This window comes from Lutra lutra, chromosome 14 (assembly GCF_902655055.1).
Source record: "Lutra lutra chromosome 14, mLutLut1.2, whole genome shotgun sequence".
NCBI classification, from domain to species: Eukaryota; Metazoa; Chordata; class Mammalia; order Carnivora; family Mustelidae; genus Lutra; species Lutra lutra.
This window is the reverse complement of record NC_062291.1, coordinates 53,216,105-53,243,154: the sequence shown is the minus strand read 5'-3', so window position 1 is coordinate 53,243,154 and position 27,050 is coordinate 53,216,105. Positions and strand designations below refer to the sequence as shown.

The 27,050-nt window shown below is 43.0% G+C and overlaps 1 protein-coding gene across 1 annotated transcript in view; it reads right to left on the bottom strand.

Annotated features, from left to right (window-relative positions):
* The window catches only part of HECTD2 (HECT domain E3 ubiquitin protein ligase 2), an 80,358-nt gene extending 77,441 nt beyond the window's left edge, over positions 1 to 2,917 (bottom strand). Inside the window, 2 exon segments of the mRNA XM_047702878.1 lie at positions 2,676 to 2,780; positions 2,782 to 2,917. Of these exon segments, the coding sequence (XP_047558834.1) occupies positions 2,676 to 2,780; positions 2,782 to 2,814 (138 nt within the window). The 5' untranslated portion in view covers positions 2,815 to 2,917.
* Positions 2,918 to 27,050: the final 24,133 nt, after the last annotated feature.

The following is a 27,050-nucleotide window of genomic DNA, read 5'->3' as shown; positions in this document are numbered from 1 at the left end:
GGAGCTCTTAATTTAGTACATAAAGCATGAATTTTCAATCTTAGCTACATCTGAGAATTTAAAAGAAGTCTGAGAGCCATCCACAGAAATGGATTTAACTGGTTTGCAATTGAAACTGGACAATGATGGCTCTAAAAGTTCCCAGGTGATTTTACTCTGCTTCAAAGTTTGAAAACCAGAGCTCTGAGGTGAGATCTGGGAATCAGGATTTTAACACGCTACCAGGGAAACTCTGGTTAGTCAGGTTTGACACCACTGTGTTAGGGACTTTGTGGCTAGAAGGGGCTTCCTTCACACTTAGGTGGTCTTAGGATCAATCACTTCAGGGCTGCTTTTTCCAGCACCCTCAATCCCACCCCTGTATATTTTTTTACACTTCCAGGATATAGTCCCAACTCTTCAAGCTTTCTTAGGGCATCATAACCTGGCCTTCTATTTATTCTAGGGAGCTTTCACTCTAAATTACTTCCAAACTCCTGTAAAAATATAATAGAATGGTTTTCAGAAAAAGCCAGTAATATAGGGTTACATTAATTGAGTCATAAACTCAGTGCACATAGAACTGTTCACCTAGGGCAAAAAGAATCACTAAAGTGACCCAAAGAAAAAGTTGTTTTTTCGGCAATCAGGTTCCTAAGCAAACCTCCAGAAGCTTCATCTAGTCCACAGTGGAGGCTGAAAAACAACCAACAGGCCACAAACCGTTTTTCTGTGACCCTCCACACCAAGGCTTTCCCCACCTGCTGGTGATCTCAGACATCATCCCAGCTCTCCTGCCCTCTGGAGGACCAAACACATATTTTATTCAATTTTCTTTAATTCAAGGTTTTAAAAACTTATTGAACTCCATTCTTGTTTGACTAGTAGTAAAAGTCCATAATCCTTTATTCACACTTTTGAAATCCTATAAGCTATTAAAACTGAAAGGTTTTTGTACCTCATACGGTGACAAAACATATACCTGACCTGAACTCTGACAATCCAACCTGATCTGCAAGGATATGAAGCTATTTATACTTAAGTCTGACTTTACCTCTCATAGTGTGAATACACATACATTTCACTGCAGAACTACTGACATGCTTGATTATGAAGAATCGGCCAGGATCTCACTGCAGATATATGACATATGTACTGAATTGCCTTTCTAAAATCTGAAAACTCTAAATTTGCAAACTCCATTCCAGGAAACAGTCTGTAGACCTGGGTCCACAGTATATCAGTTTCTCCAAGTTTTTATTCCAAACCTTCAATTTTTCAGTTAAACTGAGATATGTTTTGGGGAGGGTGCTCAGTCGAGGACCAAAACTCATTCATATAATTGTTTCTTATAAGCATATTCATTAATTGTTTTAAACTGATTTAAAGAACTTTAAAAACACTGTCTTTTGCGAGTTAAGAATGTCTTGGATAAACTCTGAAAGCCTAGGTTATCAACACAAGAACTGGGTCTGCAAGCAGTTGGGTGACAAATTCCTTTAAAGCATCTCCCAAAGTGTTTTCTAACCACACACAACTTCAATTTACCACTCAATTCTAGCTATATTTTAATATGTGTGTCATTTTATTACTGTCCACACTTCGCTGCAGTGATTTAATGATCAGAGCTTGTTCTAACAATTTCCAGTTATCAGAGTCCCTAGATATTTTTTAAAAACCTACAGAATCAAAACATTATTCCTAACACTTTAAATAGAGTGAGCTATTTTAGTAACTTCTTAGTCATTTAAGAGGGAGGTTTTAAGAAATGAGTTGCAAGTAGGAATAAAGCAAATGTATCATGTTCTCTAAACTTTTACTATTTTGTCAAGCACAGATGCATGACAAGTCATGGCCTTTAAATGTACCCAAGCAAACTTTCAAAAAGTATTTAAATGTTATGTCAAATAAAAATCTCAAAAATCAGATTAATATTTGTGTGTGTGTGTGTGTGTGTGTGTGTGTGCGCGCGCGCGCGCGCGCCAAAGTAACCAGAATCATAACCACCAGTAAAAACAGGGAAGGGGGGCTGTCCCATTACATCATCTGGCAATATGTAGTTTGAAGCCTTAGAGCGCTCTCCAATTAATCCTTAAGAAAATCCAGTTGGGAAATCATCCCTGTCAAGCTTAGATAACTTGAGTTTAAATAAAAGGTTAAAAAAGCCTCCCCACCTTACGTCACATGTCTGTACCATATGAAAAATAAAACCATCACTGAGGCATCTACCTCCCACTATCCTGACAGCAACGGAAAGGTCACAATTAAGTGGAACTCGCCGCACAGTCTGTTCAATCCGAGGGGGGAAGGGAAAGAAAATCGAAGACAAGGGGGGAATCTCCGCTCCCCCAAAGCAGGCAGGCACCTCGGTGGAAAACCCACTCCCCCCTGCCTGCTACCTTGCCCTGACCCAACAGATGATAACGTGGACTCCAAAAAGCAGGTCATTTCCTTAGAGAAAGTGCCCCCCCCCCCCGCCAAGCCAGACAATAACCGAGAACAGGCAGCGGACGCGGCCACCCCAACATTTCCCGATTCTCGAGAAGTGTTCGCGGCTGTCCACACACCCCACTGCGGCTCCGGGAAGGATGGACCGGCGCATCTCAGCGGGCGGCCTCGGGGGTCGCCGGGCGCCCCCTGCCTTCCCTCCCGACGCCCGCCGTCGGGGCGCTTCGCTGCCCCCGCCCGGCACCTACCGCAGCAGCTCCGGCGCACGCCGACACGATGGGCGGCAGCTTGTCGCGCTCAGGCTCCTTCCCCTTCCTCTCGTCCGGAGCTGCCGCTGCCACCTCCGGCGGCGCGGGCGGGCGAGGGCACCCGACCCGCTTCACTCATGTCGGGCCGGGCGGCGGGAGCGCGAGGCGGCGGCGGCGGCGGCGGCGGCGGCCGGGAGTCTGCTGGGGCTGGCGCTGCTGCCGCCGCGGCCGCGAGAGGGCTCTGGGCCGCCGCTTCCAACCGCCGCCGCCGCACCGCCCCCGCCCCCGCCCGCGCCCGCGCTCGCGCCCGCGCTGGGCCCCGCGCGCGAGCCCGCAAGCCCCGCCCTGCCGTCGCCCCCGCGCGCGCCTGGCCCGCGACCGCCGCTCTCCGCGGCCCCCGACCTCTTCTCGCCTCGGCCGCCCCCGCCCAGCCGCGCGCTCGCGGGCGGCGGGTCGGGCTACCCTCCGCTGCCAGCCTCGGCCCCCGAGGTCTGGAAGAGGAGGCGCCGCGGCAGACGTCTGGCGGCCATGTTTGCCGACGGTCGCCAGACCCGGCGAGGAGGGGTCTGCACTAGACGATCTGGACTGAGGGGACAAGGCGAGGCCCGCAGAGGGTCGGGCCGGGAATGAGAGCGCCCGAGTGGCGCTGGTTGACACGGGGTGGGCGCGGCAACGTCGCCTGCGCGGACGGCCCTGGCCTGGGGCTTCCAGACCTGTGGGACTGGGCTGGTGGCCTTTTCCCCCCAGCGCCCACAAAACCGTCTGCCTTAGGGTCACTGATTGTCCCTGCTGTCCCTGCCCGCCCGTCTGCTCCAAGAGAGGCGGTCTCGAGCCTGCGCATCCTCAGGCGACAGCCCTTCCTTTCTTAGCAGACCAATTCTTTCCAGATGCCGAGAGCCCCCCACCTACAAAGGAAAAACCTGAGGGTGGGGGGAAGTGAGACGTCGTGGGCTCCACCTTCTCCACCACAGGGCTGCACGGCCAGGCCACACTTTCCATTCCTGTTCCTTTCGTCCCCCCTTTGACTGCCAAATCCGCCTCTCCCTTCCCGTCCCCACGCGCCTACATCTCGCTCTCTCCCTGCCATCTCTTTCCTGCCTCCTATCCTTGCTTTGTTCCTTTCCTTTTATAAGTTACAGATGGACGGACTCAAACTCCGCTGTTGCTCAGACTCATATTCCTTAATGTCAGATCATTAATATGGGTAAGAACTTTCAAACTGAAGAGGAAAGCTTTTAATCATAATATTAACACCACCCCCCCCATCCCACCCCGCCAAGCCACACAATTTCCTCTCCTTTCTTGTCGCCCCCTCCTTTTCCTTTTCTCAGTCTACTGGAGCAGCGGAGACACCTGCAGAAGAGAAGGGAGAGAGTAAGAATGCGCTGTATCGCTTATTAAAAATAGGGACCTTCTCGACATTTCAAGTGTTCAGATTTTTAGGCTGTGGCTTTGTTTTGTTTGAGGTTAAGTGAATTTTCAGATCGAGCATACCCAGATCCAAATGTAAGAACCAAAAATATATCTGAAACAAAGCCGAAGATGATGTTTGGGTTATCTGTTTTACATAATTCAGAATTATTAGCATAACTAAGTACTAGTTAAAGTGCACCCTGAGATGAGGTTGCCTAAATTTTTCAAACCCAGAATCTGTAGCAAGCAGATCTGAAGCAACCAATGTAATGAATATAACAATTAGTGTTCAGTTAATTTCTAAGTTCTAAATTCTGACTTTCATTTATAGACAGGCTTTCTAGTTTTAATATAGTTGCTGCCATCACCTATTTAAATGTTAATTAGTAAAAGGCATGGAGGAAGTGCCATACAGTCAGGAAAAAGTATTTCTGTGCTAAACAGCCTTGGAGGGAAATGATGTATACAGACATTACTTTATTCTTTCTTTTTTTCTTGAATTCTTTTTCAGGATTTACTTTCCTTCTTAAACCTCTGAAATATTCATCCTATAGAGAGGAATCTACAATCACATCCTATTTTTAGCAGGTCAGCTTGCTGATCTTTTAATATGGCAACAACTCAAATGTTGTTTTAGAAAGGGAAACCTTTATTTTAACTATAATTCAAAATATTCTGTGCTGCCAAGCTAGGTTGGTGGAACAAATACTGGGGGGAGTACCAGCTTGGGGGGGGCAGTATCCTTTTTCTGACTGTTTTCAACTAGATTTAGTAATTTGTGATAAAAATGCTTGGATGAGAAACCACTTGAATTACATGCCTTCTGCTTTCTCTTTTCATGTGTGAGACTAAATAAAAGTGTGTCTGTACATGTAGTCACATTCAATAGAACAAAATGGCTAAATATTGGCAAAACAAGGCAAGTCAAAAATTTAATTTCTGCTACTGCACCAGTATAGATAACCCATTTCTAAACAAGTCCACTGATTAATTCACCTGTGAGTTACATACCCCAAATTATAATCCACTGATGTTTTCTTTTACTTCCTATTAAATACATTGCTCTTCAGGCACACCCCATCCCTCCTTCATGCACATAAACTCGGGGAGGGGGTTGGAGTCCAGATGGGGGGGGGTGATAGAAAACTGCAGGGTGTTGGCCCCTGGGGAACTAGTGGCCTTGAGAGGCACATTCCCAACGGACACAAACAGGCCTCTGGGGCTCAGGTCGGGGAGAGAGGGTTGTGGAGAGGATATGCTGAGAGCTCTGGCCGGCCTGCATGAAGGTGTGGTGAAGCTGCTGTTCAGCTATGTAAGTGTGTCAACCAAAAGTGCAACAGTGATGGCATCCAAATATAAACTCATTAGCCTGGGAAAAACTGGGAGTGAGGCGGAAGAACATTTCACTTTCCTAAATCCAGATGGAAAACCAAGCTCATTAATTATACCTATGGGAATAGGAGTTTGAGGGGTGGGGAGGTTAGAGAGCTGGTTGTTTCCATGGAAGAAGGGGAAAGAGCAAATTACAAGGTAATGGAAGTTCTAATTATAGATAACATTCTATTATAATTACATAGGATAACACTAATCCAGTGAACAATAGCAAAGTAAGTTCTGGCAGGTCATTTAAGAGTGTTTTATAACTAATATCTTACGTATAGCAGGTCTGGCTGTGAAATAGTAAACTTGTTTTTTTAAAGGAAACATCCTTTTCACATTTCAACTGAGTGTTGTCCTAAAGTAGTAGTAAATTTGGCGAAGGAAACTATTTTAGCCACGTTGGCATTATTAAAAACATTGTTAGAACTCTTCCTTAGGTTTAATGACTGTGGCTTTTAAAAATTATTATTTAAAAAACAGCTTTTCTTTATTAATAAATAATACATTGTCATTACAGAAAAAGAAAATACAAATTAGCAAAATGAAGAAAATATTAAATTCTGGGTCCTACCCAACTTCGAATCATTGCCAAGACCTTGGTCTTTCTTTACAAAATCAATCTTTCTACACACACACACATACTGTTTCTTGATTTGTTTTTATAAAAACAGAATATACTGAAATACTGTTTGAATCTGTGCAACTTATTCTTTAGAATGCCCTCAGTTTGACTTTTTTTTTTAATTTGTGCAATGTTACGTAGAGGCAAAAATGAAGAATAGAGTGGATGATCATCAAGCTTTGAATTCTGAATCAGACCTCTGTTCTTTCACTCTGGATTTCCAAGGCCATTGACCTAATCAAGGCCCTCAGGATCTCCAACTCAAATTATTTCCCTAGCTTGCCACTTGATCTCACCTTCACTGTTTTACCTGCTCCAATTCCTACAGGAATGATCTTTTCAAAATATATAACTTCGTGTCAGTCCTTTGTTTAAAAAATGCGTCAGTGATCTTTCAAGGCAAAGTTTTAAAACCCCTCATTTAGCATCTATCTGAATTCTTTACAAAGCAGGCATTTTTCTTAATTAGAATCCATTTTTCTTTCTCTCTGCTCCAGGAGCATAATGTACACACTTCCATTTATACACCTGTTAACCTTACATCTTAGTTTTTTATTCTCCCAGTAGGTCATGGCATAGAGAGGAAAGGGCATGTCTAATTTCTCCTTGAATCCCTGGGGTGTACTATTAAGGAGGCACTTGATATGCTCAGAATAAATGAAATAAGATGTTTTCTTGGCATGGCTTGTAAGGGCTCTGAAGACAATTTCCAAAGAGGAATTACAAAAATGGTCCAAGTGTTGGGCTGCCCTCATTCAGATAATTTGGTCTGGTATTGCTTCTTCAAAGCCTGGATCTTCTAGGGCAGGGCTGTCTGTTAGAACTCCCTGCAGTGGTGAAAGTGTTCTCTATCTGTACTGTCCTATACAATAGCCACTAGCCACATGTGGCCACTGAGCACTCGAAATGTGGCTCTTGTGTCTGAGGAACTGAATTGTTCCTTTTAGTTAATTTATATTTGAGTAGGCAAATGTAACTCGTGCTGTCCTAGAGCACAGCAGGGCTCTAGAGTTCCATCTCAACTTTTTAAAAGTCCTTTTGAGGTACCCAAACTTAGTGTCATCTTCATTAAAGAGCTTTACTGTATCTTAACTTCTTTCTTTAGAACATACGCAAGCAAACCTTCCCCAAAGAATGAGGGCAGATCTAAAAGAGTTCTGATAACAAGCCTAAAAGCCTCAATGATATCTTTCTTTTTTAAATTATTTTTTTTCTTATTCTGTTTTCACAGGACTTCGCACTTGTGGATGAAACAAACATCTTGTCTTAGCTCAGTGTGATGTAGAAGGAAATATGACTGACAGTAAAATGAAGAAGTCTGTATGTGTTTTTAAGTTGGTTTGGGATGGTTTCTTTAGATATTTCCGAAGGAATATTATCAACACACAAACACACACGCACACATACATACGTGCATGTGCCTAGATACCTCAATATAGGTAGATAAATGTTGTCTTAAGTCTTAACCCCAATTTTATATTTGTTTCTACAAAACAACAGAAACGTCCCCTTCATGATGCACCCATTTGAAAATCTTCATGAAGCTAGGTTAAAAGAAACTATACGGGGGCACCTGGCTGGCTCAGTCGGAAGTGGGCGTGACTCTTAATCTTGGGGTCATGAGTTTGAGCCCCACGTGGGGGGATAGAGATTATTTGAATAAATGAAACTTTAAAAAAATAAAAAGGAGTAAAAGTAATGATATGTTCTAAGGTTGCTGAAGACATCAATACAAGTCAAAATGGCAGACACTGTTATTCATTCTTCCCCTTTCTCTTGCTGATTCAGTGTGAGATGGCACTAAGCCCAGTTAAAGGTGACTTCTTTTCTGTTCCTTATAGCTTCTTGCGGCCATGTGAGAATTCTGGCCAATGAGGGGTAAGCTGAGTGTTTTAGGCAAACTTTTGCTACCTTTTTCCTGCCTGAAATTAGTATATGATGAGTGCACATGGTGCTACAATCTTGTAGCCATGAGGGTGCAAGTATAAGGATGAATGCCAAAACACTAAGGACAATATGGTGGAATGACAGAAGACATCTGGAATATTCCTGAAATTGTGGAATTGACACGTCAGCTTGGACTGCCAAATCTGAATTTCTTGTTTTGTGAGACAGATCCCTATTTGCTTAAATAAGTGTTAATTGATAATTCTGTCATCTGCAGCTAAGCACAATTCTGTTACACACAGTGTGTGTACACGTATGGACACACACACAGAGGGTTTGGCTTTTTTTTTTTTTTTTTTTTTTGGTTTTTTTTGGGGGGGGGTTTGGTCTTAGTTGATGCCAAAACTAGTAAATTGATTAAAATTTCTACTCGTTTAAACTTTTGTTTCAGTTATGAAAACTCAATTTTAATCAAGTAAAACGTGTCATCTTAATTCTAAGAGTAATAGTTTGGAAATTGCAATAACCTTTGTACAAGCTATTGTACAAGCATTTCCCATCAGAGTTAGAAAAGATGACTCTGTATATATTTCAACTCAAAGTATTGGAAAGGGTAAAATGAGTTTTGAACATTGGCTTTTAGTTCTGGTTCTTCCAGTTTTAACTAATTATGTAGCTTTGGCAAAACCACTCTGTCTTTAAGTTAGTTTCTCTATCCTTGCATGGATATTGTGAGACAAAATGAGAAAACATACAAAGTGCTTTGTGAATTGCGATGCATTTTAGGAAAAAAGATTTTTTTAATTTATTTGAGAGAAAGAGCATGAAAAAGGGGAGGGGAAGAAGAGGAGGCAGATTCTCCACTTAGCTCAGAGCATGAGGCAGGGCTCAATGTGGGGCTGGATCCCAGGACTCTGAGATCACTACCTGAGCTGAAATCACTTAACTGTCTGAGCCACCAAGGTGCATGAATTGTGATACATTTTAATAAATCTAATTTAATGAGTACTTACTGGGTAACAAGTTTGTGCTAAGAGCTCTCCAAGTATTCTCTTCAGGAACCTTACTTTTAATATTATTATGGAATAGGAACTGTTGACCTTAAAAGCAAAACAGCAGGAGCACCTGGGTGGCTTAGATGGTTAATCGCCTGACTTTTGATTTGAGCTCAGGTGTTGATCTCAGGGTTGTGAGTTCAAGCCCCATGTTGGGTTTCATTCTGGGTATGTAGCCTACTTAGAAAAAAAAAAAAAAAAGCAAAACAGCAGATAGGTTTATTTGGAAATAGCAGAGGAATTGCAATTCAGTACATGCAAGCTGTGGGAAAACATAAGCAAGTCTGGAGACCAAAAGAGAGGAAATTTTATAGAGAAAAGGAGGAAGTTGGGAGCGACTGCTTTGAACTGAAGGTCACTGGAGGAAGTGGACAGTTCAGGCTGATGATGGTTTCTCACTGGCTGAGCTTGCTGGCTAGGCAAGGAGAAATTCTTCCTACCTCCTCATGCAGGAGTAGTAAACTAGGATTCTTCCTAGTCTGTGTCAATGCTTGACTAACTGGTAGAGTGTGAGAGCTCCCCTTTTGGTCTCCAGATCCCCCCCTTTTTAAAAAAGATTTTATTTATTTGACAGAGTGAGAGAGCATAAGCAGGGGGAGTGGCAGAAGGAAAGGGAGAAGCAGTCTCCACACTGAGCAGGGAGCCATAAGTGGGCCTCAATCCCAGGACGCTGGGATCATGACCTGCATCGAAGGCAGACACTTAATTGAGTGAGCCACCCAGGTGGCCACGAACTGCATTTTAAATAAGGTTTGCTTTATTTGGATTCACAGAACTCAACCCCATTGTACAGATGGGGGAATTAAAGAATCATATCTAGTAAAGTGTCCAAATTCATCTCTTTATACTCCACAATACAGAATAGTTCGAAAAATGTTTTTGGCAGGAATAGAGTTATATTTTATTCCTTTTTTTTTAAGATTTTATTTATTTATTTGACACAGAGAGAGAGATCACAAGTAGGCAGAGAGGCAGGCAGAGAGAGAGGGGAAGCAGGCTCCCTGCTGAGCAGAGAGCCGGATGTGGGACTTGATCCCAGGACCCTGAGATCATGACCTAAGCCGAAGGCAGAGGCTTAACCCATGAGCCACCCAGGCGTCCCTAGTTATATTTATTTCTTTGAAATCCTGAATTATTTACCATTTAGGATGTTGTAAACTCAGATTTGGCCATAGTGAAACACTGTTACTGAAGGCCTATCCAGCACCTCTCTGTTGTCTAACATCCTAAAGGAACAATTTCTCCTAAAGGTACTAAAATAATCAACCCTTATGAGGTGACAATCCACGTTAAGAATTTTGGTTAATAATTCCTATTGCCTCTGGAGTTTTTTGAAGACAGATACAGAGAATCCCCAACCTTTTGCAACCTCCTGGTCCACAGGAATAAAAAATATTGAACAGATGAATGTTAAATGCTTCACAGAGACTCTGCCTTTGTAGGCTCTGCAAATGTTACTATGTTACAATCATGCTTTGATCAGGAAAGTGGCAGAGGACATTTTGGAAAGATTTTTAATAAACTGTGTTATTTAAACACACGAGGTACGAGGGTTCATTTTGAAAAGGCAGACAAATATCAAATTGGGGTTCCCAGTATCACTGTTTTGGTGGAGGCATTAGCACTCACACGGTTAATCTCTAAAAACAAAGCAGGTACATTAAACCTTCCTAGGTCAACACTGTTCCTGCCATATTTTTCTTCACAGGGAACTGAAGCTGAGTGACTTCATCAGCCACAGGTTAAAGGTATTCTGTGACGTGAGGATTGCCAACAAGAGGATATGTTCCAGAATTTCAAGAAGTTCTTGGCTTCAGGGTCCGTGTTAATGCATTTTGATGATCAAGGACCATAGTTTCTTTTATCTGGTCCTTCTTTTCATCATGCAGGAGCTTGGCTTAGTGACAAAATGCTAAATAGCACTAGAACATCTACTTGAAAAAAAATGCTTTCAACATAGAAGTTGTAATACATTGGTAAAGAAGCTCATGGTGAAAGTCAAGAAGTTCTACAACTACCATGATACTTACAGGCTTTTTTAATTTTGCTCATTACAAACCTCTTTTGGAAACCCATTTCCAGGGACAAATCTGGATTCTTAGTGATGGCCCCTAATATAATTTTCATGGTTGCTGATGAGACACTAGTCTTACAAATCCAGAAAAGCCAGGTTGAACGTCAGTGTCCTCAGTTATCCATCACTATAGATGTTGTGCCACTGAAAGTTTTAATTTAATTTTTTTAAAGATTGTATTTATTTTAAACATAGAGACAGAGAGAGAGCTAATGCAAGCAAGAGGAGGAGCAGAGGGAGAGGGACAAGCAGACTCTGAGTGCAGAGCCTGACTTGGGACTTGAGCCCACAGCCCTGAGATCATGACCTGAGCCAAAATCAAGAGTTGGATGCTTAACCGACTGAGCCACCCAGGCACCCCTTGAAAGTTTTAATTTCAGGAGGCCTTCCTGGACCATTCTTATCTGGGTGATAAAGTCAGTAATTCAATGACCAATTAACTGACATTATTGATTAGTTACTATACAGCAGGCAACATACAGAATTATGTTTAGGATACAAGAATTATGAAACCATCCCCAAGAAGTTTACAGTGTAGTGCAACGGTCTTCAAACTTTTATATGCAGTAGACTGACTCTCTTGAAACTTATTAAAATGAAGACTTTCGGCCTTCCTCCAAGATTAGAGCTGCCAAGTCGCAAGAATCATCAGGTAGGGGGATGAGGAAAGGTTTGGTCTTCATGTTAGAGTCTATAGGAATGTAACTTCTGGTATGTGAGCATACCCCTGGGGTGACTGCAGAGTCTGGGATGTACAGTGGGCATTGTAGTGTCTTCCCAATATCTGTTTCCCTTCCTTTTGGTAAACGTACTTCCCATCTTTACCCACTGTATTTTAGGAGACTATGTCTCTATGTCTGGTTAAAGGAGTGGGCACATGGCTCAGAGTCAGCACAATCCCTTCTCAGTATTTGGCTCAGGAATGGGCACATGACCCAACTCACATTAACAAGAGGTAAAAAGGTGTTTTCTGGGAACTTTTAGGAGAGCATGCTTTCTTACACAGAGAACTTGCAGGAATAGCCTCCTCTCTCTTCCAAGATGTAATAGAGGAAGCAATCTCCCTGGGAGCTAGGAACACCTTCTTTTCAGAATGACTCTGACACTATGGAGGGCAGAAAGGAAAGGGATAAAAGGAACCAGTTGTTTAATGTGTCCAGTGACAGTGATGAGTCCCTCAACTCGTCTGACTCATTAATTCCTGCTTCTTTTGAGAAAAAGTTTGTTTGGTACATGTGTGTGTGTGTGTGTGTGTGTGTGTGTGTGTGTTACTTGCAACAATATAAGTCCTAGCTGTTGTGGTTGGAAGACCATTCACTATACTCTAAAATTCCTGGAGATAGTTTGGTAATTTTTGTATCCTAAACACCCATGGCAGTATGGTGCCTGCTGTATAGTAACAGATCAATCATGCTGGCTAATTGGTGACTGAATTATTGATTTTATAAACCAGATAAAGGTGGTCCAGGAAGACCTTCTAAAATTAAAACTAACTTTGAGATGGGCCCCAGAATCTTTGTGTTAGACAAGATACTCCAGGTGATTTTGAAGTATGTGACAAATGACCCAGTCAATATGTTTAGATAGATCTCATTTTCAGAGAGTAGAGTGTTTGCCTCATAAACAGTTTGAAAAACTCCTAAGGAAAATATGTAGGTTAAGTGTTAAAAGTTTAACTAAATCATATCTAATGAATTTTATTTTGAAGGTTTAAGTCATCTGTCCCTAATACATCTGCCAAAGATAACTGCTCTTGAAACTTAAAGTCATATATTTTCTGCTTTGCTATCCTAAGAAATGATTCCATTGCAACCACAATGATGACAATTGTTATACCTCTTATGTGGTGAAGTGGAGAAAATGGGTTTTATGTAATCATTACTTAGTGAAAATTGAACTGTCACCTCAAACAGTCAACAGTCAGAACAGAAAATTTAAGTAAAACTGAGAACTCTTTTACTCTTCAACTTCACAAAGTAAAAAATGTTACATAAAATTGATATACACATTTATTGTCATCTTCCTCTTTCAGATATTAGCTCATCATATCTATACTCTGCTGATAAGATAGTGAAATGCTAAAATTTAATAAGTGGCAGATTAAAACAGCCAAAAGAAAATTGTACTGTTTATTAACCCGTATCTTAGAGGATTAGGCATAAAATGCTTTCCGTAAATGACGCCTCATTAATATTAATATTCTTTCTACTTGGAGGTGCTCGTTGTATTTGTAGTTAACCTTTTACTTTCCTAAAAAGATAATCTTTTTCTGAGGAAATGATACGAAGAAAAACAGACCAAAACAATCTTAGAATGTTTTCTATAAAATTGCAACATGCACTGTGGTTTTTTTTAAAGATTGATTGATTGATCTTTTTATCTATTTATCCATCTATTTATTTATCTATTTATCTAGTTATCTATCTATCTATCTATCTATCTATCTATCTATCTATTCATAGAGGGAGAGTGTGTGTGCGTGAGTGGGGATGGGGGATGTCCGGGCAGAGAGAGAATCTCAGACTCCGCGCTGAGGGCAGAGCCCCATGCCAGGCTCCATCTCAGAACCCTGAGATCATGACCTGAGCTGAAATCAAGAGTCGGAGGCTTAACTTAACCAGGTGCCCCGCAACATGCACTTTCAAAAGACCTCCATTCAATTAAATAAGATAACCTTATATGATTCTGAAAACCTTATCTGTGGCTTGGGTGAAATCTTCCTGTGTGGCAACACAGTTTTCCCAATGACTGACCGCTTGAGGCGGAAATTCCATTGGTCAGTATAGGAGGCAGAATTTCTGAAGTGATCCTAAAAGACATCTTGCCCTAATATCCAGCCACCGAGAATCTGATGAGATCTCTCTCGTGATTGAGTTATGTGGCACAGCTGACCTTAAGATAGGGCGATTATTCAGGTGGATCTCATCTACTCACATGGGTCCTGAAAAGTGGTGTGCTTTCTCCGGCCCACAGCAAAATCAGAAAGATTCAAAGTGTGAGAAGGACTTCATGTGCCATCATGGCTTTGACAATGGAGGAGGCCATAAGAAGGAAGGTTAAGTGGCCTTAAGGATCAGAGAGAGAGGCCTCAGTGACTGTCAGCCGGGAAGTCACAGCTCAAGTAACTTCAACAGCTTCAGTGAGCTTCTGAGCGGGTTCTTCCCAGAACCTCCCCACAAGAGCTTGTGAGACCCTGGACTTCTGACCTACAGAACGTAAGATCATAAATGGGTATTATCTTAAGCAACTAAATTTGTGGTAACTTTTACATTGTAATAGAAAATGGGTATGGTAGAGACAAATGCAAGCAGAATATTTAAGGTCAGGAGACCTCAGAATGCTTCTGCTGCACTGGTTTCCTAGACAAAGAGGGTCTCTAGACAGGAAACAGAGAAACTACAAGCGGTTTCCAACTTTAAAAACCCTACATTAAGTTCTACATTTATTATTAAATACTGCTAAATGGATTTACTTGATCTTGATAACCATCAAGCTTCTCTGTTTTCAGCCCCACTGGAACAGACATTATCCCCATTATGCCCAATATTAAGAACAGAACGTAGAACAAATAAATGATAAATGCTAAAAGATTTGGGCTAGAATTATATTAAGTCTGTATTACAACCACAGTTGTTCAACGGTTGCCAATTATGTTTTGAATTCATTAGATAATAATAAACTTGTTTGTATGTAGTAATGCAATTAGATTGGCCAAATCATTCAAAACATGGGCTTGTTGGGCAGGGGACAGTAACAAAAAAGATATTAGTTATTAATTTGTTTAAAAAAAAAAACCTGTTACTGGGTGCCTGCTTGGCTCAGTTGTTAAGCAGCTGCCATCCACTCAGGTCATGATCCCAGGGTCCTGGGATCAAGTCCTGCCTTGGGCTTCCTGCTCAGAGGGGAGTCTTCTTCTCCTTCAGCCCCTCACTCCCATTCATGCTCGTGGTTTCTTGCTCTCACAAAAAAAATTTTAAAAATCTAAAAAAAGACTATTATTTTTGTCCACACCCCACTCTAAAGACACAGATGAGGGAACTAGTTCGGCTAAATAATTATATAACTGATAGCTAAATCGTGGCAACAGTTCTAAATGTTTATGATAGAAAGCTTTTTTTTTTTTTTAAGATTTTATTTATTTATTTGATAGAGAGAGATCACGAGTAGACAGAGAGGCAGGCAGAGAGGGAAGCAGGCTCCCTGCTGAGCAGAGAGCCCGATGTGGGACTCGATCCCAGGAGCCTGAGATCATGACCTGAGCCAAAGGCAGCGGCTTAACCCACTGAGCCACCCAGGCACCCCTATGATAGAAAGCTTTTTAATCAAACAAGAGTCTATCCAAGTTTAAAACTGGTAAGTGCTGCTGCTCAATTAGCTGTGTGAAAAAGTGGAAATAGACTAAAAAAAAAAAAAAGCAGGCTTTAAAGAAATAAAAAAAATTTAAAAAGCAGGTATTAGATTCACAATTAGTGGAACGGGAACTCCTTTCCATTTGGTTTCATGAAACAAAATTTAGGGAGCACCAACTCTATGAAAGATATTAATAGATACTCTTTGGACTACAAGAATGCAGAAACCTGTCTCGACCCCACAGGAGTAACCACCTAGGAGGGGAGCAGAGGCAAGTACCTGCAAAAATACAGTATAAGGGGGAAGGGGGGCAGGGGAAGGGGGGAAAGGGAGTGGCTACTGGGGGGAACAAAGAACTAGGGAAGCTAAACGGGCACAGCGCTTCCTTGTGCCTGGAAGGGCTGGAAGGATTTCACGGAGGTGTCCCCTGGCATGGAGACAATGGTCCCCGAGGGGCGTTTCCTCGGAGGTTTATTACATTTTACAGAGGAGATGTCTCATTAGAAACTTGTCCCTTGAATGCTTGTCCTGCCAGGGGCCTGAAATGTGAACAGTAAGGAAAACCAGCTGTGGAACTGCTACGCCGCAGGGAGAGATACACAGAAACTATTTAGAGGGAAGTTGAGCCGGCTTTGTGCCGCTGCAGCACACGCCCCTGAGATGTAATTCCTCCGTCCCGCCGCTTGTCCTTAAATGCTGTGATGTTTAACTTCACCGTTGGAGGAATGTGGAGGATCAAGCCTCTTAAAACATGAAAAGATGGAGCACCAATGTTTCAGATCCCTGCTTCATGTCTGAGAGGAATAAGGAGCATCTCTAATCCCATTTGTAGTGGCTGGTTTCTTCTCTCCAGTCCAGGGACTTAATCCCTAGACGCCTTGGCGCTCTGGCACTTAGCCTCTATTTGAAGTGTTCTTTTCATATTTGTGGGATGTTTGCTCAAACCAAACTACAGAATTTATCAACAGGCATGCCCCCCCCCCAAAAAAAAAAGAAGGAAAAAGAAAAGAAAAATACAAAGAACATCTGGAAAAGAAGATAGATTTTTTTTTTTTAAAGCTATTTATTCATCTGGAACTATGTCAGTGTGTTCGGTAATCTTGATTATATTGCCCTCTAGTGGTATCGAGAGCGTATAAGGTGCAATAAACATTTCCTTTCAGGTAGTCTTCAGGTTTATTGAGCATCTATTGTCTAGCACCCAGATAACCTCTGAGAATAGTGAGACGTTAAGAGCTGGTTCTTCCCCTTGTTGATTTCTTGGTCCACATTAGCCACAGCATAGTGTAAGAAGGAACTACAGTGGAAGTATGTACAAAGATCAAAGAGCATGCTGAGGAGAAAATAATTAATTCTCCCTTAGCATATCTGGAAGGGCTTTCCAAACACATCACAGTTGAGCAGCACCTTGAAAAATGCACAGGAGTTTTCCAGCTCTGTGTGTGTGTGTGTGTGTGTGTGCACACATATGTGTATTGCTTCACGGCTGAAGGAGCAGCCCGGGTAAAGGAAGCTAGTCCTTTATTAACTATTAAAATACATACTGTGTTCTCGTGATGGCTCTGTGCCTTCCATGTGAGATTCAAATGTGCTTCAGCCTGATGTTATAATCCTACCTCCCCAGGTTTACCCACAAAACACTTTGCAAACTTCCTGCAGGTTTTATATTGGAAAGGTTGGGACAAACTGATTAAATAGACCTTCATATCATAGTTAAGATTTTGTTTTACCATGATTTTATCTATTATGATTATAATAGTATATATAACACATATATAATACAATTTATATAATAATATGTAAATGATTTTGTTCTTAATAATAATCCAGACCACTTTATAACGCATGCTATGGGTGGTTCTCACTTTCGCCTTCTTGGACGTATAAAACTGACTTTGTTTCACCATCATTTCTAAAAGTCCTATGTTCCATAATTTGTGATATAAAAACAGCTTGAAAAATACACTTATTTAACTATCAGACTCCAGTAGTTTGTGGATTTGCTGACTTCCTCTGTGGGTCAATATCTTTCCCTTTGGTTATGTAAAAAAAAAAAAAAAATGCAGCACCTTCCTGGCTTCTGGGCATCTGGTCAGCACTAGGGCAAGTTCCTGGGCCATCCCCAACTCAGCCACCACTGGGCTGCATGCCATAGGCAATTTCTCCTGGAGCACCCCCCACTCCCTTCCACCCCAGATCTGTGGAATGGGGACTGGGCAGAACAGGTATGAGCATGGTGATTATCTATGACCCAAGATTCTTTGCCAAAGTAGCATCCAGTAGGGGAGCAAACATGGGTTCTGAGGCAGACAGATACGGATCAAATCCTGGCTCTGCTGCTTACTAGCTGTGCGACTAGTTGGCAAGGGCCTTTCTGAGCTCCACTATCTTCTTCTCTAAAATGGAGATGTTAATATCTACCTCCAGGATTGCTGGAGGGATTAATAAGAATATATGAAAAGAGTCTGGCACAGAAAATGATCAGTAAAGATTCGCTGGCTTCCTAACTCCCTTTATTCAATGTAACAAGCAACAGCTGTTCTAAACTTCTGCGTAAATATGAGCACAATAGAACAGGGGTTTTTTTGTGTGTACTCCATTTTGTCAAAACTAACACCTAAAAAGGGCCTTGCCATTTGAAACTCAGTCTCCTTTCCCTCACTTCATTGGCTTTTCAGCCAACTCTGTGAAGCACGGCATTGTGACCTCTCTTGCCCATCGTTTACTGAGAGTCTACTCTGTGCCAAATAAAATGCTGGGATCAAAGCATCAAACACTGCCCTCCAGAAGCCCTCCAGTCAGGTGCAAGGAGACAGATGAGAAAACCAGCTACAATTCAGCTTAGTAAGTGCTGTGATGCCAAAGGAGCACGGAGGAAGGGCACCTAATTTAAGTTGGTCTTTGAAGTGAAGTGGGCACGGAAAGTGAATCAGGAAGGATCAGTGTTTCTCTTGTGGGAAATAAAAGAAAGTATGCATAGGGACTGGGGGGATGGGGAGAGGAGGAAGGTGAGGTAGGGGGCAGAGTGGTGAAGATAGAGAGAGAGGACTTTTCCAGAAAGAGGAAACACAGGTTATTGAGGCTAGAAGACAAAATCCATATTTGTGATCAAATGAATCTTCTAGATCTCCATATTTTGGTCTTTTATTTATGTGCCTGGCAGATGTGATGTTGTGAAAGGAATGGGTTTTGCAGCCCAGGTTACAGAAGCTTCTTAGAAAAACAGTTACCTGTACCTAAAATAACTCAGCCAGAGGCTAGTTAATGCCAGATCAAAGTTACTAGTTAAACCACAGCGTCTCTAATACTAATCAGAGTAACTATATTTATTCACGAAATCATGGTGTCAGTCTTATTTCATATACATGACTATTTCTGTGATCTATTTTTCCTCAAAGAAACTCCAGCATTTTCTAGACTACAACTGCTTTAAAAAGACGGAAAAGTTTCTCAGCCAACAATATGATTTATTCACTCTGTCTTTGTCCATTCCATCCCTGTACCCCAGCTACTCACCAGATGTGGGCATCTTGGATTCACTCCATTTGTTGAGCTAAAAAATCAGAATGCCAACAGTGAGATGAGGGAGCACACAGAGTAGCATGGTGAACAGGCTTCCAACCCGTGATGGTGAAAGAGATGTACTTCGAGAAGCACCGCAGATATATTTTTTCCCTCCCTAACTCGGGCAGGGATGAATTCACTTCTCCAGCCTTGATTCCTGGCATGAACAACCCCAAATTAACATTTTTAGAGCCCTTTTTCTGGGTGAATGTTTGGTGTGTAGAACTTTTCCTCCAAGGATAATTTTAGCCCTGAAAATGCATCAAATTATTTCAAATCCTGGCAAATTTCAAAATATGAGTGGGTGACTTAGGAAGGATCTATTCTCAAGAAATAACAATGGTGTCAGCACAATCTAAGAGACTTGGAAAAGAATTTATTCACACACACACACACACACACACTCACACACGACTTCACTTCCCAGAAGTTGAAATTGATTTAACACATTGAGATTATGTTACTTGAGTGTTTCTTCTAAATGCCAAGGAATAGATTGACTTTGACAGTAGAGACAAACATTTCTAACCCACAGATAAGAGGGCAGAGAGGTTGGGGTTCACAAGTATTACAGCAGAATTACCATTGCAAATGCAACCCCCTCCCCAGCATGCCACCCCCCCCCCCGCCCCGTCTTTCCTGGGGCTTTTTTCTTCATGGAACACCAAAAATCAAAGCAATTAAGGTAGAGTTTCAGGGTATGTACTACTCATCCTGTGTGGTTTCAGAATATACACTTTGCAAGGTCAAAATGAAACACCCCAAATGAATAAGTAACCACACATTTGCACATATAATTACTCATATTTGCTGCAGTCCTTATTCTTTTTAATTTCTCCTCCTACCTCCCAAGTTTCAAGAAAGAAATACAAGACATATTTTTCTAGGTACAATATCCTCCCAGGTAGGCTGCCATTGTCTTTGGTAGCAGGCAAATAGGCTTGAAGTGATTGCTCTATTTCTGCATATTTCTATAGAGTCCAAACCAATAAAAGAGCTCCAGGTAATGGTTCCATGCACTTACATGAGGAAAGTTAAGTTCCTGATAAATACCAGTCTCACTTGGAGAAATTTTTCTTTCTAAAAAACAGGAGAAAGTTGATTATCTTGTAAAATTTGAGAATCCCTATTTCTTTTCTTTGGTCTTGATTCTTGAGTCTATGTAACAATAAAATAAAAACAACCCATTCCCCCACAGCAGACAGATGGTGGTTGCTAACACGTGCACACATTCTGTGCACATGCATGTGTGTGTAAAACATAGGCTATGTTACTCCATTGGGAGGGGCACAGTGAGGTCGTCACCAGGCTAGGGGTGTGAATTTCCAAGGCATTGCATGTCTGGGCACTTCGCTAGGGTGCTGCGGAGCATCACCAGATGTTCATCGCTGCATAGCACCTACGGCTTTGCTGTAGGATTAAAAAGAAGCAAACGGAACTATACCGGAAGTAGGAAGAGAAGCCTCTTTCTCCTCCAGTCCCTTCAATGTCTTGTGCGGGTGATGTATAACACTGCGCTTACCATAATGGGAAAGATGCTTAGACGGTCCACCTAAAAGATCACCAAGCTATGCAAGGCAGAGGTCCTTGGGGGGCCTCCAAGAAATCCACACACAGGAACCAAGCTTCAGTTTTCTGTCCTGGGCATCCTTGGTTAAAACGGCACCAGTGAAGTAGAGAGCCTGCCACCTTTCTTTGGTTTCTGTCTCCTCATGCCCTGACCTTGGAAGATCCAGAAGCAGGAGAGGAGTGGAAGAGCAAGAAGGAATAAAAAGGGTGGATGCCAGCAGGTCCCCGAGCCACGAGTCAAGCTGAGTTGGTGGGGAGGGGAGAAAGGGGGAGCAAGGGAGAAACTTTTAGATTTGTGTTTGGATTGGACTGGATTTTTTAGGATTTGGAAGTGAGATTTGCTCTTATAACCCAGGTTTCTCCAGAAACCTGTTGGTCAAGGACCGGGAAGGGAGAGCTGATATAACCTGGCAGAAGGCAAGAAGTGGAGGAGAACCATGTCCTGTTTAGCCCTCATCAAGTTGAGGTGGTTAACAAAGAGTACAAAATGCCTGTGGACTAGGATTATTGTCTGATGGTGCCACAGTTCAGAGACATTAAATGACCTGCCTGCAGAGGTCAGGTTTAGGCAACAGGCTGGAGCCATGGAAACATGATCGAGGCTAAAGGGCCCACAGCGACTACCACAGAGCTGAATGCAAACAGGCTCATGGAGGACCCACCTCAAAATAGCCACAGGCCCTATCCAGTTACAACCAGGCACAGTTCCTAAGATTACCAAAAAGGGAAAATTCCATACATTTCCCATACTCCCTCACTCCGCTGCCCTGTAACTGTGGCCCCTCACCACACCCTCCTTGAAGAGGGTCCCTCCTTCAGCTGTCCTGCCCACTCCTCCCTTGGGATGTATTCAATAAACTTCTCTTTTGTTCTGCCTTGGGTGAATCCTTCCCCTGCCTGTGCCATGCGCCCTTTCTTTCCTTCCTTCCTTCTGATTTTATTTATTTGTCAGAGAGAGAGAGAGAGAGCACAAGCAGGCAGAGAGGCAGGCAGAGGGAGGGGGAGAAGCAGACTCTCCAGGAGCAGGGAGCCCAATGAGGGGCTCTATCCCAGGACCCTGGGATGATGACCCCAGCCCGAGGAAGATGCTTAACTGACTAAGCCACCCAGGTGCCCCCCAAAGTGGTAGAATTTCAAAGAAAAGACAGGGGAGGGCACTGCAGGCAGACATGAAGGGGAAGTCTTGGGATGCTGGACCAGTAGTGGCTGGAGTGCTGAGGGGAATGTGTGCTGGGAAGAGGGGTAGAGATCTGCGAAGGGGAGTCTGATCCAACTATTCCAGTAGGACTCTGAGCCATCAAGTGAGATGATGAAAGACCCGACGATCGCTTGGGTGGGGGTGTGGAAAGACATCACAGAAATCAGACCGTCTTCGCAGCCAGGATGTGAGAGAACAAGGATTAGAACGACGATGGTGGCAATAGAAATTGGCAGGGTATGATGACAAATTTGATAGAGGGAATTAAGGAGAGGCTAAATAACAGGTTACCAAAGGAGAGAAGTTGTGTGAGGCTGGCCCTCCTCTTTTGAGGTAAATAGCTTGGAGGGCAGCCTGGCAGTCACGGCCGCTATTAGGAGCCCCGGAGTGCCTGGGAAGGAAGATTGGGCTAATCTAGCGGAGCTTTTCTTCAGTTCTTTTCCTTGAGTGGTGATGCAGTGTGAATGCTAATGCGTGCGGTTCAGGCAACTCACAGGGGGTACCGCCCAGGAAAGCCAGCTGGCTGCCAACACCCAGCACAGGGTGACATTGGCTCTAATGAATTGAGCGCGGCCGTGGGTCTGGTTGAACCCTGCTGGCAGAGGAGTTTTCCCCTCCTCTTCCCCTGGGCCTGGGGCGCGGCACCCCACCTCCCCCGGGCTCTGGGCTCTGGCGTGCGTGCACCCCGCAAAGACAACAGAAAGGGGGCTTTTGTTGCGCCAGAACTTCCGCCGCCAGCGGGGACTGGAAGGTCCGCAGCTCCGTCGTAGGGGAAAGCAAAGAACAAAAAGCGGAGGGAACGGAATGATTGACAGCACAGACCAAAAGCCGAGGAGGGGAAGAGAGAAGATCAGAGAGCCAGGAACCGAGGGATTTCAAAGACTAGAGGCGGTCGGGAGCTGGAAGCCCTCGGGAAAGGGGGAGGGGGGCTCCCCCGGGGCCCTGGGGGAGGAGTGACGGTGTGGGTGGCCCTGGAGTGGCGAACAAAGGCTGGGTGGGGGCGGCGCTCCGAGCGCGGCAGTCGCTGCTGGGAGCAGAGCAGATGGCTCCCGCGGGAAGTGAGGGCGCGGAGCCTCCTTCCGGACGCGTCAGGTGTGAGACTGCTGAGGACTCAGCTTCCGGACTGGCAGACACTGGTTTCCTGTCCGCACCGTGAGGGAAGCTCCGCTTTTCAGGAGGGACCTGTAGTAAGCAGCACCACGGAAAGGAAAATAGAAGCAAATGCCAGCGTATTGATTTATAACGAGAAAGACGGCTGTGGACAGAGCAGAATGTTCACGTCCGCAGATCCGTAGGTGATCTCCCTGCAGGCACGCAGTTAGGGAGGTCGAATTATGGCCAAAAGGTTAGAGATGAGCCCACACCCCGAACAAGGGTAGTTTGCTACCTCATTCACGACCTGGTAGCAGCCGGAGTAACTAGCCCCTCCGCAGCGCTTAGATGGCCCTAGAAACTTTAGAAGCTTTATAGTCCCCCCTGTTGTCAGCAAGACCACTGTTTCTAGGTCTGGTCTGAAAACACCTGCCTCCAAATTCACTGGGGAACTTAAATATTCAGAGGGCCTACCAGCTCTTGATTAGATCTTAGATGGGGGGGGGGGGGGTGGTTTAGAAGCCTGAATTGGAGAATGGCAGGGAGGCCCTGACAAGGAGGGCTTTATGCATGGAGACTGGGGAGGGGTCAGATACTTTTGGGCAGGTGGGGAGGATAAGAGGTAGGTAGGGCTATGCTGGAAAATGGTAACTTTTCCTGGTAGACAGGTGTGAACTTGTGAGTCCCTCTCTCTTCCCTACTGTCCCCAAGAAGGCAGGTGCTGACAGAACAGTTCCCTTCCAGAATTACATTGATGTTCTGTTTCCCTGAGCTACTCTCAATTGGATTCCACTGGACTTCTCCATGAACTTCGACCTCACCTATCAAGCCCAGTTTTTGGCTTAGTTTTCCCTTCCAACTTGGTTTCTCCCTTTGTGTTCAGTGAGGATTTCTGCCTCTGGCCTGTCTTCAAGTCACTATACTCAGGTTTTGACCCCTCAACCAATTCTCTGGGCAGATGACTAGCAATGAGGGGAGTTGTGGAGGAAGTCAGGTGCAGGCTGGACCTTGTTCTCAGTCACCTCTTTTTATGTCTCCTCTGAAGCTGACTTCCCAATGAAGAGTTGGAGGGTGATTCTTAAGTCAAGCAAAGAGGCCCAGTAGTGCTTGCTTGCTAGATTCTTCACAAAGATGTCCGTGGTCTTGTCACAGTGTTCATGGTGAGCCTAGAGGACAATAGGACCTAAATCAGCCTGTGAAAGTCAGGATGATCTCACAGAGGAACTTTCTCTCCACAGTGAAATAAGAGCAGAGCCCCTGGTGTATTTGTGCAGGTTATGTGACAGCCCGTGGTAGGAGCTTGGTGGTTAGAGGGGAGAAGGATGCAGTGTGCCTGAAACAGAGAGCAGTGTAGGGAACTACAAGGACATAGGTCTATCTAGAGCAAGGGGACCAGGGAGGCATGTGGCAGGCTGAAATGCAGGCAGGGGCCACATTCTGATGGTCTTTGTGTTCTGCCAATCCAAAAGGTTTAAACTTTATCTTGCAGTCAGTGCTCTCCAAACTGGGTTCTCTCCACTCACTGAGGAGGTACAAAGTGAGCTACTGAAAGGTGAAAAGAAAATCTAGACCTTCTTATGTTCATTAAGAAATTAACTTTATTGGGCGCCTGGGTGGCTCAGTGGGTTAAAGCCTCTGCCTTTGGCTCAGGTCATGATCTCAGGGTACTGGGATCGAGCCCCACATCGGGCTCTCTGCTCTGCGGGGAGCCTGCTTCCTCCTCTCCTCTCTCTGCCTGTCTCTCTGCCTACTTGCGATCTCTGTCAAATAAATAAAAAAATATTTTAAAAAAATTAACTTTATTGAGGTATCTTGTATTATATTTTTAGTGTAAAAATTTAAAAATAAATGTTTCTAAGCTATAATGTATGGAATGATCATGGCCCCTTCACTTGGTCCATCTATCCAGTGTGTCACATATGGGACATGGAGTGTCAGGAGGACAGAGTGAGATGGGAGTTCTCTAGTTCAAAGTCTATCACTTGGGCCTTCAGTTTTTGTTTCCTTTTAGCATGTATCACATATTTCGATTTATATTGCCTGGTTAAATTGACTGATAGATTATATTACATTTTGACTAAACTGACTTTACAAAATGGACAGATGCATGGCTTAAGATAGTCTTACAAAGAAACTATATAGAAAGCCAAGAAGCTTTCTGCAAAATGGACTGGAATTCAGAGCAAATTGGCTTTCAACCGAGTTAAAGATGATCAGTCTAACTCACGGCAATAAATGGAAATTAAAACTATACAGGGAGATAATTTGTCACCTATCAGATTTGCAAATATCCAAGTTTGACTCAATACTCAACTGGTGAGACTGTAGGGAAACCAGCATGATTACATTGCAGGAAGAGGGTGGGGGAGATGCAAAATGGTACCACTCCTAATGAGAGGACTTGATACTATTTAGCAAAATCACATAGGCCTGAAATATCTTGTGACGCCAAGTAGCAAGGAAGCCAGGAGAATACTGGGGTCATGTCAAAAGACCACACGAGTTAAATTGAATAAGCTCCCATTGGTGAAAGATGAGAGAATCAAGCTTTACCAAGAATAATAAGTGTAATGAATTGATATACATCAAATATGTTTAAATCCATGAGTTCATAATGATACAAAAAATTTTGGTTACCTTTGGAGGATGATAGGGAAGCAATTATTATTTTAAAAACTAGTGAAAAAGGGAAAGGATTAGCATGTATTCTTTTCCTATATAATTTCTATTCCTTGTGAAAAGAAATGGTTGAAGTTAAGAAATATTAACTTTATAGAAGTATTCAATTTACTAAGTGAAGAAGACATGGTAGAATTAAAATATAACCATGAAGAGAAGATTGCTTATATACACATATTCCAGCTAATAAATGAAGAATGATAAAATTAGACTAATATCATATCCCTAATGAATTAATGGATTTATGCAGTGATTATTCAGGGCAGCTAGCATCCCCAAATGTGCTTCTTGGTAGAATCACACACCAGCCATGAAGTAGTTTAGCTGAATAAATTGAAACTGAATTGGATCAAATCTCTCTATATAATTACCAATTTGTGGGAAATACAGGGAACTGAGGAGTTTGTTAAATGACACCTGACACTCTACAGGACAAATGACTGTTTCTTTAACATATGAATTGAGGAAGTGGGTAAAGAAGATGAAGAAGAGATTATAAATGAAAAGAAACTTTAGAGACATATAATCAGTTACAATGTATGAGTTTTATTCGGATGCTGATTCAAATAAACACACAAACAAGAAGTTTGAAATAATCAGGAAAGTTTGAGTCTGGATTATATATTCATGATATTAAAGAGTTATTGTTTTTAGGTATGGCAATGAAACTATGGTTTACTTTTTAGATACCTACCCTGAAATAATTATAGATAAAATGATATGATACCTGGGATTAATTTCCAAGTAATCCAGTGTTAAGAGAATGTTGTAAGTGGGTGGGAATATAGGTGAAACAAGGTTGGTTGTGAGTTGATAATTGCTGAAGCTGAGTGAAGGGCAGGTCAAGATTCATTATCGCACCCTCTCTGCCTTTTTGTATGATTGAATTTTTCTATCATAAGAATGAAATAGATTTTTACAGATAAGACAGATTGAAGAGAATACAAATACTGCAAAGACCAACAGCAAAATAGCAGAGCTGACGTATTCCTCCTAGTATGAGCCTTTTATCAACCATCTAATGAGATAAAACAATGATAACCTAATTGCAGTTGACAAGAAGCTGGGAAAAATCTTCTAAGTTGAAATATGTTTCGAGATGAATCCTGATCTAACTGCATATTGTGTCTTAGCATATTAACCACTACTCAAAGTTCAAAGCCACTGTTTCACATAATTCACCTGTTTTTTAAAATCATTTGACTAAAAAACAGCCAGAAAATATGAAAGAGTGGCTTTTAGGCATGGATGACAGGCAGTGCAGAACAGTGATTCCTGAAAGAAGGGAAATGAAGTGAGCCCTACAATTACCCCGCTTTTACTACTCACAGAGAGTTTCCAGGCCAAAGTGCAGGGAAGGCAATCCCAAACTGCTGCTGGCAGGTCCCTGTGCTCAAGGACACAGGGCTGGGAATTTAGAGAAGCCAAAGTGGCTAGAATCCACCAGGCAAAGTACCAGAGAGGAGAAGCAATCACAGAGACAGGGGTCCTC